We start from the raw sequence: 16,442 nt of genomic DNA, 5'->3' as shown, positions 1-16,442 counted from the left end.
TTAGCCTAAAATGAACCATTAAATCACTTGGTAGACCACAGAAAGCATCCAACAGTCATGGACCAAAATCGAATGTCTCGGGAAAAGTGCGCGCGCAGTGCCCCTCCCCACACCTCTCCGCACCGCACCGAGAACTCATTGATGATCTCCTTAATCTCATCATATATTACAATTATTATAACTGAAAGATCTCGCATACCCCAAATTTATATATCGAATTTGTACATAGGGAATCGAAGTATTCGTGGCATTGTACGTTTTTCGCAGAGTTAATCTGAAATTGAAACGTGAATAGTAAAGGTTGGGCGCTGGCCGTCATATCTTTTGCTAGGTTTGGGCGTCGGTGCGTCTCGGCTTTCGGGCGGTCGGTGCGCACCGGCGACCGGCGACGTGCGCCACAGCGCCGCCACGCACGCTCGACTCACGACCCAGTCCGCTCTGATGTTTAACGGAGCCGCCGGTGTCGACCTCTCGCACCGTCGCTCCATCGCGTTGACGCATATTTGAGACGCATATAGGAATATAATGGTGTTATCGAGAGTAGCGCTAGTCGGATAGGTGGCAGGTAAAGCGGAAAGTAGTTCAGTAGCCAGGCCGGTGCGGTGGTCGATCGGTAGCGCTTGCGGCGCGAGTGGGTCGGGCTGCGGCGACTCGTTGAGCGCTCCAGAGCCAGCTGGCGGTGTTTACACGCCGCGCCTGCACCCACGTTCCGCACGCCCCGTGCGCTTGCTCGCTGCAACATACACCCTTCATATTACATTCGTCGCTGTGAATATTTAAACTTTATGAACGAGCAACGTTAGAGGTATTTAATGTTTATTCAACCTGACTCTCCACAGAGAGCACAGTCGTAGCGCACATTGTCACAGTGTCACGAACGCAATACGCATACGATAGAATACATATTATATTTCATTTAAGTGATATCGCGATTAAATAATCATGGGTGCTAAAGAAAGTGTGGAGGCTGCTAAATTTTCTTCGCAAAATTGGAATAATTTCGAGGTTCGTAATACGTTTAATTTGCACTTGAAGTGTTTGTACCCACTCCCTTCCGTGTTGCTGTAATGTAGGCACTTGTGTCATTTAATACTAAAATAATAACATAAAATAATTAAGAAAACCGATTTGCACAGTATTGTGATGATAATGTAAGAATGTATGCATGGTCTTGCACTTTTTAAATCTATAATTGATGCTAAATATACCTACTTGAGGAATATAGACAATTTTAAATTAGTCTCTTAATTATATATATATTTTATGATTTACGTGAACATAATGTTCAATAATTGTTGTTGCACAATAACATGAAAATTGAATGTTTTCCGAATATATCAGAAAAAAAGACATATATTTTTTATTAATGTAAACATTTGATTGAAGTTCAATATTTTTAACGTGTAATTTCATATCTTTGATAGTATAAATTACATGGTTAAATGGGTTGACCCACATATACATACATAATTTATCTCACACGGTTGAAGGCTCAACGTCAAGAACGAAATGCGACGCTTGAATTTTAATTACTATTTGATAGAATAGACTTAGATATTGCACAAAATCAATATTAACTTGAAATTATAACTACGCAACCTATTTAGTTGGTAGAATACATTTCATATTTATACTATAGAATATATATTCTACAGTACAGAAGATAAAATTTAACACATATTTGTCTACATGCTGTTACAATATTTACAAGTGATTCACCGATGAGTGTAGGTCAGCGTCACACATAGTTCATTATAGGGCTTCGGAACTAAATCAAAATATATTCCAGAAGCCGCTATGCAAATTGAACATTTTTATGTTTCCTTCTCTATTATATTTATACAATGTAATGTTTTAGTAGGTAATGCATTCAAACGGTTTGAATTTAGATATGATTAGATGAGGATTAATTATTAGACGCTGTTTCCGAGCTAATATAGATATGAACTGCCTTTCAGTTTAAAATATGCTCTTAGAATCAAATTAGCATCAGTTACATACATAACCAGCTTTAACATAACATATTATATATTTTGTATATTTCAATAGTGTGCCTGTTTTTTTTGTAATTCATGCTGTAGCTCAATCATTACAATAATGTGGATCTTATTCTAGGAAATTGATAAGTACTATTGAATACTTAGTGGGATTGTTTAATACACTATTTATTTAGAAATAGTACTAGAATGAATAAGAACCATATTTCTGCATGCTGTAAAGTGTTTTAAATGAATACTAAACTAAAAATGTTAATAAAATGATTGATAATTCCCAACTCTGCTTCTAAATAAATATGAAATATAAAAACAATATTAAATAAAATAATGGAATTTGAGTGTGTGAATAAAATGTTTCCAGATAATAATGTGATGTTTTCTTAGTCTACTTTGAATAGATATAAAGATCCTTGGTGAAGCGGACGATACATACATGTTAATTGAATAAATAACTCGTTTTGTATATGACGTAATGAGCTGATGTAACTTGCAGCATGGAGTCGTAAAGCATCATCACAGACACGGAACCCAACGTTCTCAGAGTTTGAACCGCGGGCACTCTCTGTCGCGCTCTGATGGCACCTGGTGACATCACGGGACCACGGGTATTTATGTTATATTTAGTATATTAATTCTAATTATAATCAGTCGAATATCGCATACATACAAATTAATTAATCGTTTAGGTACTTGAGTATTGATATAACATGATCGTTAAACAACTTTTATCAACAAATTTTTTTCTTCCACACAATACTGTCCGTAATACCGGTTGTCTGGAAGAAATCGCTATTTAGCGATAAGGTCGCCGTTTGTTACAATGTTTCCTAGTTAAAGTCTCAATTTGTAATTTGTAAGAGCAATAAAGTATTAATAAATAAATAAATACTCCAAATTTTAATTCAACGCATAATTCATTACACATTCAATAGACTAGATGGCTATGATGAATGTTTAGGCAATAAAACGCTGTCAGTATGGTATTTCCTGGCTAATTAAGTTCAAATTGGCAAGCAGAAATAGAGAATTTCCTTATTAAGTATGTTGTTTCCAATACAAATTGTGAAATACTATAAGCCGTGATATGTTTTGCAGGCAGCGTAGTTCAGTGCGCCGAATGCGGCGCGCGCACAATGGGCAACAAACTATCTTGCTCTTGCGCGCCGATCCTCCGCAAGGCGTACCGGTATGAGGACAGCCCGTGGCAGAATTCTAGACGCCGTGATGGACATCTATTAAGGTCTGTACACACAGATATTATATATTCTCGATAGACTAGAGCTACATATAACATATCACATCTATTAAGGTCTATTTATAAACTAGACAATCACGGGTACAATTTTATCGTGTGCATTATGCGTTTGTGGACTATAATTATAAAGGATTAATAGGTACTGTGATAGGATGAATTAAAATATACAGGCTTGTTAATATGTATATACAATAAGCGTGAATTCTTTTCTCTTTAAATATATAATATCTTAAATTATGTCCCGACTAAACATAGTTAAAAAAGTTTGTGACGGATTCTTGGCATTTTTATACAATAATCCACATGTATCTGAATTGTTTTTAGATTCTTTAATAGTTCTAATAATTAATAATAAAAATAAAAATCGTGTTTTATCATATTTGAATGATATATTATGTGGTTGAAGATTTTCTTAAGCACTCTTAACAAACATATTTTGTTGCAAATACAGCATTCTGTACCAAGTCTTTCATGACCATTGATTTACATGAAATTTTTGCTAAAATAATTAATTAAACACATGTTTTTTTTACGTTTTTTGACAAAAAACTTAATCATTATTAAAATGAATACGGAACTCTACCGTAACTCTACAATACATAGATATAAATAAAATATGCATTAAAACTTCTGCAATCCAAATTTAAACACGCAAATATAAGTAAAATTTACTGCGGTTGATGTTCTGATGATGTTCATTTCTGCTATTAGTCAGACAATTAAAAGTAATAATCTAGTAGCTAATCGTGGACAGAAATAAAGGATTCGGGTCATTTACTGATGACTGCTGATAGTGATATTGTTATTTTTACCTGTATTGCAATTTACAGACTATGGGCGGAGGTATTCCACGTGTCTGCGAGCGGTGCAGGCACTGTGAAGTGGCAGCAGGTCTCCGAGGACCTGGTGCCAGTGAACATCACCTGCATCCAGGACTCGCCCGAATGCGTGTTTCATATCACCGCATACAACTCTCAAGTGGACAAAATACTCGATGTTAGACTATTGCAGCCTGGTACGTGTGATTCGTTTTTTCTGTTATAGATGCTGATAAAATGTCAATGATATTTGTACATCTAAGAAATGAAAGGTCTTCTAAGGCAAAGTAAAAAATGAAAATATATTATTAAAAATACGGTAGAACTTATTCGGATGCGAATCATTAGAGTTTATCAATACGGATTATTTAAATAGACAAAATAGCATTTAAATATCATTATAACAGTGAAAATATAGTATTGAATCGGATTTAAATATGACAAGTGATATTATCATGATATACGAACACATAATATTATATTTCAAATTTGTCTCCATGTAGAGCACTTTTAAATTGCGTAATGGATGACTCTCGAATGAGGCCGTTATGATGACATATTTATGTTTTACCTCAAAAAGTTTATAATGCAAATAAGTAAATAATCATATAAAGTATATGATGAATTTGTGATAACTAAGCAGTGATCGTATTCATTCAAAAGTAGAACACGCGTGCTAAATATAACTACATAACAACATACACTATTGTGAAAAACAGACTAGTTCAATTAGGATTCCCTTTGTATTGATTATATTGTCGAATCGTTTTCAATTATCTTTAACAAGTTACAATGTCTACTAAAATAACATAATAATTACGATACACTTTTACCTTGACCGTTCGTTGAAGAACGCATTGCCCAATGAAATTCATCAAAACGTTTTTATGAGGTTGTTGATCCTGGTATTCATAATTATTTTTCTATTACACCCTTTGTAAACAACGTATTCACTTTCATGATCAAAACATCATACATCAAAGTGAAACCTAACTTCAATGTTTTTAAGTAAACGCAAAACAGATGCATAATAAAAATATTTATGTTGTGCTAATATTGTGTGCTCAAGTCCACGTACATTTAAACAACGTTGAAGTGGATTTTACGTGTATACAAGAATTACAAGCCAGTCGTGACTGTAACCCAGTTTTAAATTTACTCTAGATAGTATGTACTAACATAGCAATCGACCGAAATCCGCACGTACAAAAGTATGGAGAATTTTTAGTTCCATAAATGGAATATAGAATTTGTAAACAATTTTGTTAGTAATACAAGTAACTTAATGATATTGAACATAGCGTTAATGCTTTGAGATCTTTCGAAATGCAATAAGTTGAGTTCTGGATGAACGATTAGAAATTAGCAGACATGTAAGTAAGAGAAAAGCTTTTCTTTGCTTTTTACGTAAATGAAATGTTTGTGTTTTAAATATTTTTTCACATTCTCTGCAATCCTGTCTCTCCTCAGTTTTGAGATATATTTACTATAATTTTCTATTCCATGTTACCATTTAAAAAAATATATTTATAAATAGCAATTAGTCTTCAGAGGCCTCTGTATTGAATTTGAATTTTAATACTAGAGCAAATTTTTCTGTCTGTCTTTTTTTACGCCGCAAAAACTGAACCTATTTAGATGTAAATAACATACAGAGTATAGAGAAAGTCTGAATAATAAATCATTTTATAAATAAAAAAACTAAGCATAGGATCCATCTAACAATATTGAATGTTCCAGGTACCCGTATCGGGCAAGCATCTGAATGCTTCGTCTATTGGAAGGATCCTATGACGAATGATACTTGGGGCCTCAACTTCACATCCCCGATTGACGCAAAACAGTTCAGGGAATGTTGCGTAAGTAGATTTATTAGTTATGCCACCATCATTAAAATTTATTCACCTTTAAAAAAGATAATTTAATATAAAAAGATAATTAATTAAACCATAATTTTTATTATTTAAATGTCTGTTAGAAGCGACAGGACAACAGAAAGGTACTTCAAATTATACAAAATTTCAACAAGCAAAAATTGTTTTAATACGCATAACGATTAAGATTTCCATCCTAACGTGATGATGAGTTTTCTAAATAGAAATTGAATTTTCTCAAAAAAAAAAACAATGAACTGAAATGTTATACATATGCTATGTATATTTTCGTTTCTGAATATCAGAAATGTGTGTCGCTTCATTTGTATAAAATTCACTATATTATTAATTTTTACTATTTATTTTTCATCATCAACAATTCATTCATCAGCGATATTTTATTATAGTCGCCTTCATTTAAATTCTCACGGAAGGCATCGTCGAGCTACAGCCTCAAGCTGGAGCCCCCGGGGAGCAAACAGAAGTTCAAAACCAAGCGGAAACCAGTCTCTACACCAGCTAGTCCAAATCGGTCAAGGTAAAATTAATTTATTTATTTGTTACCATGTATATGCCACGGATACACAATATACGGATACAAGATAAAAATTACATTTTAATGAAAAAATGGCGTTAATAGCTTTAAGAAACGTGCGGCTAGTGGCATTGATTACTATATTTTCATAAATTAAGATAAATAAGAAAATCGTTTGATAAGGTTATTTATATACCCAAGATTAGTGCACTGTACATCATAAACTTTTAAAAGCTCTTAATTATAATAAATACAAAACATTTACTACACTCCTGATATAGCTTTTACTGTGTTTAAATTAATTATTTGAATACAAAATACGTGATGAAATTTCAGAATTTTGATTAAACAATTAGTTGAAGGAAAATCCATATAATGTATTAGAAGAGTAGAACTTAATTTTAAATAATTAAATCTAAATTTAGATACAGAAGCTTAACCAACAAATTTTTTATGTGGTTTATGATATCAGTGACTCAAAAATTTTCTTTTACAGTCTCACCTACGGTCGTGAACCACAATGCACTTGCATGACTCAAGAACAATATGCAAGGTTGAGAGCTCAAGATCCAAGATATCGTAAGTACAATAATATTTATGTTTAAATTAATTATGGCTAGACAAATATGTAACCTCAATGAAGTCGATAGAACCTCACCACCACACAGTTTAAACGAAAATTCAATAACAATTCCTACATAGATTCAATTAAAGGAACATACAAAATATGAAAAAGATCTGTTAAATTGGAATTAAGTTAGTTTCATGTAATAAAAATGAGATTATTCGTTCAACACAAGTTTAATAATTATTTAACGAAATACAGTATAAGTTAATTACTGCACTTAAGGCATGTTCATTTGTCATTCTGATTGTAACACAAACTTTAAGAAGTGAAATTAAAACATAATGAAATATTCATATGCACAACGATTTTCGTAAAACAATTATAAAATATTGGAAATCATTACAAGTATCAATGTTACATGTGAAACTACGCGAATACCGTCTAAAAAGAAAAAAGCTCTTTGCTGTTTATAAAAAGATTAAATTTCTATCAGGAAGGGAAAGGAGATGCTATTTTTGAAGTTGTGTAAGACTTCTAACAACAAAAATATTAATGTGCAAAAGCTTGGGAAATACGCCTTTTGGAAAGAAATATTTAACCATTTTTCTTGTGTATTTCTATGTTAAGTGAGATTTTCAAATACATCATGTTCATGGACAGTCAATGAAACCAACTAGATATCTAGTAGCCCCATTATTCAATGAGCTATTTCTGGTGTTATTATTTATAGCATCTGAGCGTTAAATGTTTCCGGCTCACATAAATTGTATGTGAAAGCTAATAAAGCCTTTGAAGTAGTAATGGGTTAGCTATTTTTATAACATTAAACAAAACTGATAAAAACAGCATCATATCATATAATGCAGATTACCTTGACTATGACGGTTGCAGAATTTCATATCAAACTAGTGATTTTTGCTGCCAAATCCCGCATAGTTCGCATTCTCTTGAGATTTCCGAGATAAAACCTATCCTATGTACTTTCTCAGTTATCAAAATATCTTTTAATCATAATTGGTTCAGTGCTATGAGCGTGAAGAAGAGACAACCAGACAGATAGAGTTACTTTTCCATTTGTAATATTAGTAGGTTTAGAAGATGGCAGCTCCTTTCCAAATTGCAATTTTTATATGGCTAGCGGTATTCGCGTCAGTTTGATACCTAACGCATAGTATATGCGTGTAGGCTCATCAACATTACCGCGTACAACAACTCGCGCTATAGAAACAGACGCGAGCGCGGCGGGCGCGGCCCGCTCTGAGAAGGTCGCCGCCGCCACATCCTCCACATCGCTCTACGACAATGTCGCCAGCACCCAGCCGACCGCACAACAACCACCCAAACGTAAGTCATCGCTCATTGTATGAATTCAGTTACAGTACCAACTACATAGTATCTGGCCGTATTATGACCATATCCAGACAGTTTACGCCGTGTATTGAACTGACTGGCAAATTAATATTATACTTACTATAATTATTATTAACCTGGGCTGGTTATTGTGTCATAATAATATGAATTTGCCAGTCAGTTCCATTCAGGGCGTAAACTGTCTGGAAATAAGAGGTAATACAGCCCCTATTCTATTTCTAACATAATCTGTATTAATATTCCTTAGAGTAAAATTGTTTACACGATTACTAAGACGCTATTTTTGTAAAAAAATGAACATGATTGACATGAATTATTGAATTTGTACTATTGATGAAATTTAATGAAGCTGCTCTACGCAATACGCAATGTTATTAACGCAGGTAATTTTCGCTTAGGGCGATAAAAATGAGATTTTTTAATAATATTACCAAAGAGTTTTAATAAAATATCTTAATATCACCCGTCTAACACTTTTAGTGCTTGGCTTTCTGCTCTTTATTAAGGCCGGACTCTTCTGTACTAATGAATAGAACTTTGTTAGTCCATTTTTTACAACTTGTGAAAAAAAAATGATATTGCATTAAGTATATTGTATACTTCTTTGTTTTGTTATGCCATAATGTTGTTTAAGGTAATTGTAAAAATTATCTCTATTTTTATAATTACGTTACATTTTAAGCAATATTTTCCTAAACTTTCGTGAACTTTTCCTTTTCTTAATATAACCAAAAGGTTGATTTAGTAAATGAGAAGAATTAAACGTGAGATGCATTTAATTATTAAATTGATACAATAATATTTTGTCTGTGCATGTGTTATTGAACCAAATCTACATATAAAATCGCAATAGGGCCTTTTCTATTTAGTAACAACGGTTACTGTATTTTTAAAAGCTTTTCAAAATACATACCAAAAATATTTAATTACCTAATATAATGTTAAAACTGTACCTTATAAATGTTTGTACAGCGGCAGCCCGTCAGAGCGACACTCAGCCACCGGCCCGTCCCCCCAAGTCGCAAGAGACTTCCACAATGACTACCAACACTTCTACAGCACCGAAGACTGTAACCGCTTCTGTTGGCACACATGGCACTAGTGTAAGTTATAATGTAATAAACACAGAATATATTTTAGGGCACACAGCCGTTTTTAGGCGGGTCCAAACAGAATTAACATCGTCGATAAGTGTTATTTAACAGTTTGGTCTATGTGAACGTGGATCGGCGGAGGAAAGCGAGTATTGCCATTTCCTCTTAAAAGTGTAAAAGCTTTTATTAACTGCAATAAGTAGTCAATTCCGAAAGTTAATTAGCTTGCTTGTTGATTTTTTTATTTAAAATTTCAAATTGACGAACACAACTAAAATAAATAAAATGGTAAATAGCTTTTAAATATCAAGTGTAATCTTACAATTTCGTTCTTTCAGACTGCTGAAGATACAGCGCAAGCCAACACAGGAACAACAAACCAACACGGTCAAGATCTGAAATCTGAGGGGGTGCAAGCTGGAGGCACATTGACCTCCTCCAAATCCTCTGCAACATCGACACGCTCTGGGAAAGAGCATTTGCAGCACATGCCAAAGAGCATTGATTATGGCGATGGCAATGAATCGGTAATTGAACAGTTAGACTTAATTTTCTTATGGGATTTCCTACGTAGAAATAAATTATGAAGTGATTCACACAGTTTCTTAAAACCATGAGCATGATGATAAATGACGCCAAACGCAAAACATTTCTCTTTCCTTTTTGAAAATATTATCTATATACAATACAGATTTTTTTTACAAATATATTCGGTTTCCTGACCACCGATAATCCTTGCAATGTGATTTTTAATTAATTAATATTAATAAATATGAAATGCATCACTATAAAGTATTGTTATTTTGTCGAAAAGCTAACATTAAAGTCTCAGTCATATTTATAAGTTCTCAGTTTCAATTTTACTCATGATTTTGATACATTTGTTTTCCAGTCTCGTGAGTCAGACAGGCACGTACATAATCACAATGTGATCAACAACAACACTTCGGGATCACGTCGCACAAAGTCTAAAAGCACTGAAGATATGAATATGGGTAAGTATATCTTCTCAGATTTTCGCTTTGACTTATATTAAACTTCAAGTTACTAATATTTCAATGATTAAAGATATTCTAGGCTAGGAATAAAACTGCATTCTCTATTCTGCTAACATAAGTATTATAAATTATTCGAACAACGTTATAAATTTGTTAAAATGATCACCTGAGTTAATAGTTTCACAACACTTATACAAAACATTTCCTATTATACTGGATATATACAAAATTTTAAATATGTAGTTTATTATGTTCGATTTCGAATACACACTAACATTTACACTCCTTACAGATTCGAGTACCCTAAAGCGGATGCTAAAACCAATGCCATCAACGGAGAGTCCCATAACATCACCAGAGATGGGTCGGCGGCGCTACGGGGCGTGCCCATCATCCTGCTCGCATGGACACCGTCACCCACACCCGCATCATGGCCACTACGCGCACGTGGTCAACAATAACAGCCGACAGTCCTCACAGCGGTACTCGTCTGCTAGGTTGCTTCATTTTATAGATGTGTGCTAGCGTGTTTGTGTGTTGTGGCGATGTGATATGCTTCGAGAGCTGGTCTTGGTTGGTCAAATGCCATCTGTACAAATTTTATCATCTTTACAAATGCGTCAGAATGGTCATGCGGTGAAGCTTTAAATTTACGTTGTTTATGAGCAATTAACACATTAAATGATTAAACAGTTCGAGAATATGAATATTTTAAACGTAAATGCAGTTTAACTATAACTGGCTTGTTTTGCTTTTTGTTTTAGTTTAAATAAAGTCTTTATTCATTCATTAATTATTTTATAAACTCATTAAATCATTTACTTACAAGTAAATTATGTTATAATTAAAAGACTAAAACGTCACTTTATGTTTAGCCGTGGGGTTGGCGTGGGCGCTGCACCAAGTGGATACCCCGGCCGTGGGTTATACCTGGAGCTGGGCGGTGAGCGCGACGTGTCACCCCCATCAGATAACGTCATGTTCGACAACCAGTGCTACGCCACCACACCCTCGTCGTCGAACGGCAATTCCGATCAAGAGCACTGCCAACGCAGGGACCCGCGGCAGCATCATCATATGGTAATTTTTCTCAATGATATTAGTTAATGTATATTTTTTTTTTCATATCAGTTCCAATTCAAACAGGTAATAGCCATTAATTCCGGCGTAACATTACAGACTAATAATGGGTACGTTTTCATAAATGTTTAAAATCTTTAAACAACTATCAAATTGCAAATTATAAAAGTAATAAAGAAGCTCTCGCAAGTAACGGAAAATATGTGTAATTTAATTTTTACTAAGTACATTTCTTCCTAAAATTGTTACTACTTGTACTTGTTCTCAATTTAGTTCAATGTACAGTAAATATACCGTTTGATACATTTAAGTATCTTTCTCCTTGTACCTACAATTACAATTAGTTTTATAATCTACCTATTTATGCACAACGTCTTACGATGATCACAACGTTCACAGAAATAAGTATAAATTAGGCGATAATATCTATACAATTAATTCAGAAATTGTTACATATCTTATTGGACTAATCTAATAAAATAATTCTTTTTTTTTTTTTTTTTAATCTTTTTTTATTTCGGGATTTTTGTCCTAAAGGACGATGACAATCCCATCGTACCTTATACAAATATTTAACAACGAACTATATAAACTATATTTTAAATTTAAAGTTAAATAGCATTCTAGCTGCATCAGAGTGTGGTGCAGCTAGAATGCTATGATAAACACCGACATTCATAAAATTTATTTTAAATTTTGTTATCAAGTCCTTTCTTTTAACATCATTCCGAACACATTCCATGAGGAAGTGTTGAATATCATCATATCTATGACAAAATTCGCAGTTGGGCGAGTCAACTTTTTTTAAGAGATAAGCAAAACTTCCGCACGGTACGTGTCCGGAACGAAGTCGAAAAGCGGTTACAGTTTCGCATCTATTAAGCTTGTTATTATAAAACCATGGTATGTGAAGAGGCTCACATTGTATACTCTTATACCAAATGCCCTTTAGCCTTGACCTTTCATTAAAATACTCTTTAAACCGATTAAAACACTTAAATTTGAATTTAGTTAAAACTTCCGAATAATTTGGTAAAATAATTCTAATTTTAAAAATAGAACTTACTACCTACATTAAATGTTTCGTCCATTATAGTTAATGATCATGAACTTATAAATTATCTACTTACCATTTTATTACGTTCCTACACTTACGAATAAAAGAATACAAATGAAAATCAATATAAAAATGAATACGTAGCCAAATAACCTTACATACTTTACATACAACAAAAATTAGTAGGTCAGTCAAAACTCAAACTTGAGACCTCTTGAGACTATAATAGTCGGTACCAAAAAATGTTCGAAAAATATTTCAATGTTTAAAAATGGAACATTTAAAATATTAGATGTAATTTTCTTTTTATTTATATAATGTGCCTACTTTTTGCATAAGTAATAAATAAATAAGCACTTAAATATTTAATTATATTATTAATAAGAATAAAATGGTTATATTATCAATATTTAAATGTTACATATTTTGCAATATTTATATAAACTGCATACAAACAAATTTTAGTGCTGGCAACTTTCATAGATTATTAATTTACATCACAAAATTAATTATCTGTTGTAGTGGAACGCGCTGGTGAAAAAAGCGCGAAATAAAAAAGCGAGATAAAAAAAAACACGTAGGTACCTGCTAGTTAGTGTATATTTACCAGTGATGTTAATTTAAATAAAATTCCCGAAAAGTGATTTGTATATACATATACTTAGATACAATAGGCTGATATAAAGAATATAGGTATTTGATTTTTGTTTTATTTAATACTTTCTTGCATATCGAATATCTAGATTAATATTATCTTATAAGTACCCTTGGTATTTATTATTTTATTAGAATAAGGGAAGGAATAAAATCTTTATGTAATGTATATACTTTTACTATAATTTTGATTTTTATTCCCAGAAACCATGTCTCTCGCGCCAAGCGTCCCAACAAAGCGCAACTCCAGCACCGGGGTCACCGACCTCTCGGCTCCTTCTCGAATATGAGATGCATTTGAGGAACACTCTTGCGAAAGGAATGGACGCTGAAAGTTACAGCCTACACACCTTTGAAGCCCTGCTGAGTCAGAGCATGGAGGATTTGGGTAAGGGATTAATGAAAATAATATTTTTCTTTAAGACTATTTTCGGAGCTTCTTGATATGCTCTTTGTAGCATTAAATTTTACAGAAAAGATAGTATTGAATAAAAATAATTCTAATTGGAATTAGAATTTTTAATAATGGCATTTTTATAACATTTTAAAGTGTAGGAAATTGGGTTTTTAAAAAAGTGTATTTATTATGGTGAATAAATTGAAGTGGATTTACTTGTTCATTTATAAGTTTATTAATTACTGTTTAATTTCAGAGTACAACGACAATCTGCCTCCTTCAAACCAGCGAAGTCCCTATCCACCAAGGAGACGTAAGTAAACATTACAACTATGTAATCGATAATCAGGTTTAACTTCAGTAAAATTACATTCAACGAAGATTTTGTCATTTATAATGTTGACAACAAGGTAAATAAAAAGAAACGTTAGATAATTTAATAAAAGCTTTTGGATTTCGTACATACCTACTACCATTATATTTTAAATATTTACCTTTGCAACAAACCTATTATTAGTTTTACTTATATTTTTATGATGTGGTTAATTGTCGTTCCTATATAGGTATAGTCTATAGAATATATCACCAACAAAACTTTTGGTATAAATAGCACTAATATCGTCATAAGAACAATTAAAAAAAAAATTTTCATTAATTATTTATATTTTTATTACATCGTCTCAAACTTTTTGGTCTGTGCAGCGCATGTCGCGTGACGCACGATAATTATCGTACAAATACGATAATTTTTTGTTAAATGTCTATACTTCTATAGTGTGAAAAAAAGTTTCACTTTTACCGTGGTTTCATAAAACCACACAACATTTTTTATTTTATGTAACCTTTTTTTAATAACAAAACTATGTGGACATCGGCCGCGCCATTTAGGGCAAGATTTTAATAATTTATATTGGCCAAACAATTACTGGAATTAGTCACGAATTATTCTAATAAATACTGGAATCAGTCACGAAATTTTTAAAATCACGATTACTCCAGTAGATTGCAAACATACCTATTTGCACGCATAACATTACAGGCGCTTTCCGAATAATATTAAAATAAAGTATTGTCACCTAACAAAAACAAATCGAGTTTTATAATTTTTCTCCCAAGTTCAATGTTTTCAAATCACTCTATGATTCAACTCACAAAGTCAAATTGTTCAAAGTAGCAAATCTGTATTTTATTGATAAATTTCATTAGGTCCTGGATCCCAATGTTCAGGAGGAGGCAGTCGATCTTCAACATTGCCCCTACCACATCGCATGGGGGTGGAGAGACAACACAGCGCACGATCTGATAGAGACGGATATTATAGGTAAAACATTTTATTAATCATATTTTAATAAAGAGAATAAAAAAAGTTTTTTCTAACCTTTTTAAATATAATTTTTGTGTAAAATGTTTTTGAATTGTTTATTAATGTGTGAAACTTTTAATATTGAGATAAAAGTTGTGAGAATGTTTCTATTTTTATAGGTTTGCTATAATGTCGTAATATATTGCGTATATTATGTAGCACTTTAATTTACTACTACCATATACTATCACTATCACCCACTTAAATAATTTTATCTAGTATGTTGTAACAATTTAGTAATCTGTACTGGTATAGAGATAGAGATAACAATGGATTATTAGATGAAACGCGGTTCTAGATTGGTTGATTCTAGCCCCTAAAAAATTAAATACAAATGTGTTTTTTTTTTATTTAATCAAATAAACAAAAGAAAACTTTGTTCAACATTGTGGGTATTCTGATCGCATTTAAAAAAAACATCGGAGAACATAAAAATTACATTTTTGAAATTGTAGTCTTTTGTTTCTATATGCTATTTCCATTTGAATTTATTCTACATATCAATATTTTTGTAAGTCTGATGATTATCCGAGGACCTGTATCACTTTTATGCAGCAAAATAATAATGAAAGATCAAAACACACTAATTTCATAAAACCAACTCTCCAATCTGTTTTGAGGTTCTAGAGTGCTTTTCCAAATCCTTATTTGAGTAGATTGTAAGACAATCAAAGAGTTTCGATGACGGACTGCAACGACTGATTTTATATTTATTCCATATACTCATCAACAAAGAAGCAGTGGGCTGCATTCTTTCGGACTATACGAAGTATAATTAAAAAATATTGAAGCCTGTATTTCTTTGACAATGGGGAACGTAGACGCATTTAACTATGCCAGCAAGCTTGCTGAGGTATAAAGGTCACCCTTTCATATGTTCTAACCGAAAGCTTCTTTTTTTTGAGATTATAACACGCTTAATTACACGTGTTCTGAAAATTAGTTGACAACAGAACAAGAAGTTTGCGGCCTTCTTTTTTTAAATCTAGATAATATGAAGACTAGTTTCACCTTCTTTTTTCTTCATAAATTGTTGTAATGCAAACATTAAATTTATAATCAGCAGTTTTATGGCATGATCACCTAAGAAGAAAAATAAGTAGTAGGTACCTATATATGTAACCTTATGGGCGGCGACGAACTGCCAGAAAGTCGCACGCTTTTTTGTAGGTGTATGTTGGATAAAAAAGTTTTACACCTTTATTTTGAAATTGAAGTGTTACTGTATTTAAGTTTATTTAACGAATATATATAATACTAGATTTCCGCCCGCGGCTTCGCCCGCAGTTCCCGTTGCCGTAGAATTTGCGTGAGAGTAACAAACACACACACATCCTCACAAACTTTCGTATTTATAATATTAGTAGGACTTCTTTCGCCA

General features: G+C 32.6%; 1 protein-coding gene across 2 annotated transcripts in view; it reads left to right on the top strand.

The window, feature by feature from the left end:
• The window catches only part of LOC123692206, an 87,113-nt gene that overhangs the window by 9,478 nt on the left and 61,193 nt on the right, over positions 1 to 16,442 (top strand). The window contains exons 2-17 of one of the 2 annotated variants that reach the window (XM_045636904.1): positions 840 to 1,005; positions 2,491 to 2,602; positions 3,093 to 3,237; positions 4,083 to 4,267; positions 5,811 to 5,929; positions 6,352 to 6,482; positions 6,976 to 7,058; positions 8,233 to 8,391; positions 9,391 to 9,521; positions 9,851 to 10,039; positions 10,405 to 10,507; positions 10,803 to 11,007; positions 11,386 to 11,590; positions 13,506 to 13,689; positions 13,955 to 14,011; positions 14,905 to 15,019. In XM_045636904.1, the coding sequence (XP_045492860.1) occupies positions 3,131 to 3,237; positions 4,083 to 4,267; positions 5,811 to 5,929; positions 6,352 to 6,482; positions 6,976 to 7,058; positions 8,233 to 8,391; positions 9,391 to 9,521; positions 9,851 to 10,039; positions 10,405 to 10,507; positions 10,803 to 11,007; positions 11,386 to 11,590; positions 13,506 to 13,689; positions 13,955 to 14,011; positions 14,905 to 15,019 (1,973 nt within the window). In that variant the 5' untranslated portion in view covers positions 840 to 1,005; positions 2,491 to 2,602; positions 3,093 to 3,130. Of the gene's footprint in view, positions 1 to 455; positions 806 to 839; positions 1,006 to 2,490; positions 2,603 to 3,092; positions 3,238 to 4,082; positions 4,268 to 5,810; positions 5,930 to 6,351; positions 6,483 to 6,975; positions 7,059 to 8,232; positions 8,392 to 9,390; positions 9,522 to 9,850; positions 10,040 to 10,404; positions 10,508 to 10,802; positions 11,008 to 11,385; positions 11,591 to 13,505; positions 13,690 to 13,954; positions 14,012 to 14,904; positions 15,020 to 16,442 lie in introns of those variants that run through there. The other variant, XM_045636903.1, reaches the window with a different exon arrangement.

Source organism: Colias croceus, chromosome 6 (assembly GCF_905220415.1).
Source record: "Colias croceus chromosome 6, ilColCroc2.1".
NCBI classification, from domain to species: domain Eukaryota; kingdom Metazoa; phylum Arthropoda; class Insecta; order Lepidoptera; family Pieridae; genus Colias; species Colias croceus.
The sequence above is the reverse complement of the archived record's forward strand: the minus strand, read 5'-3'. Positions and strand labels throughout refer to the sequence as shown.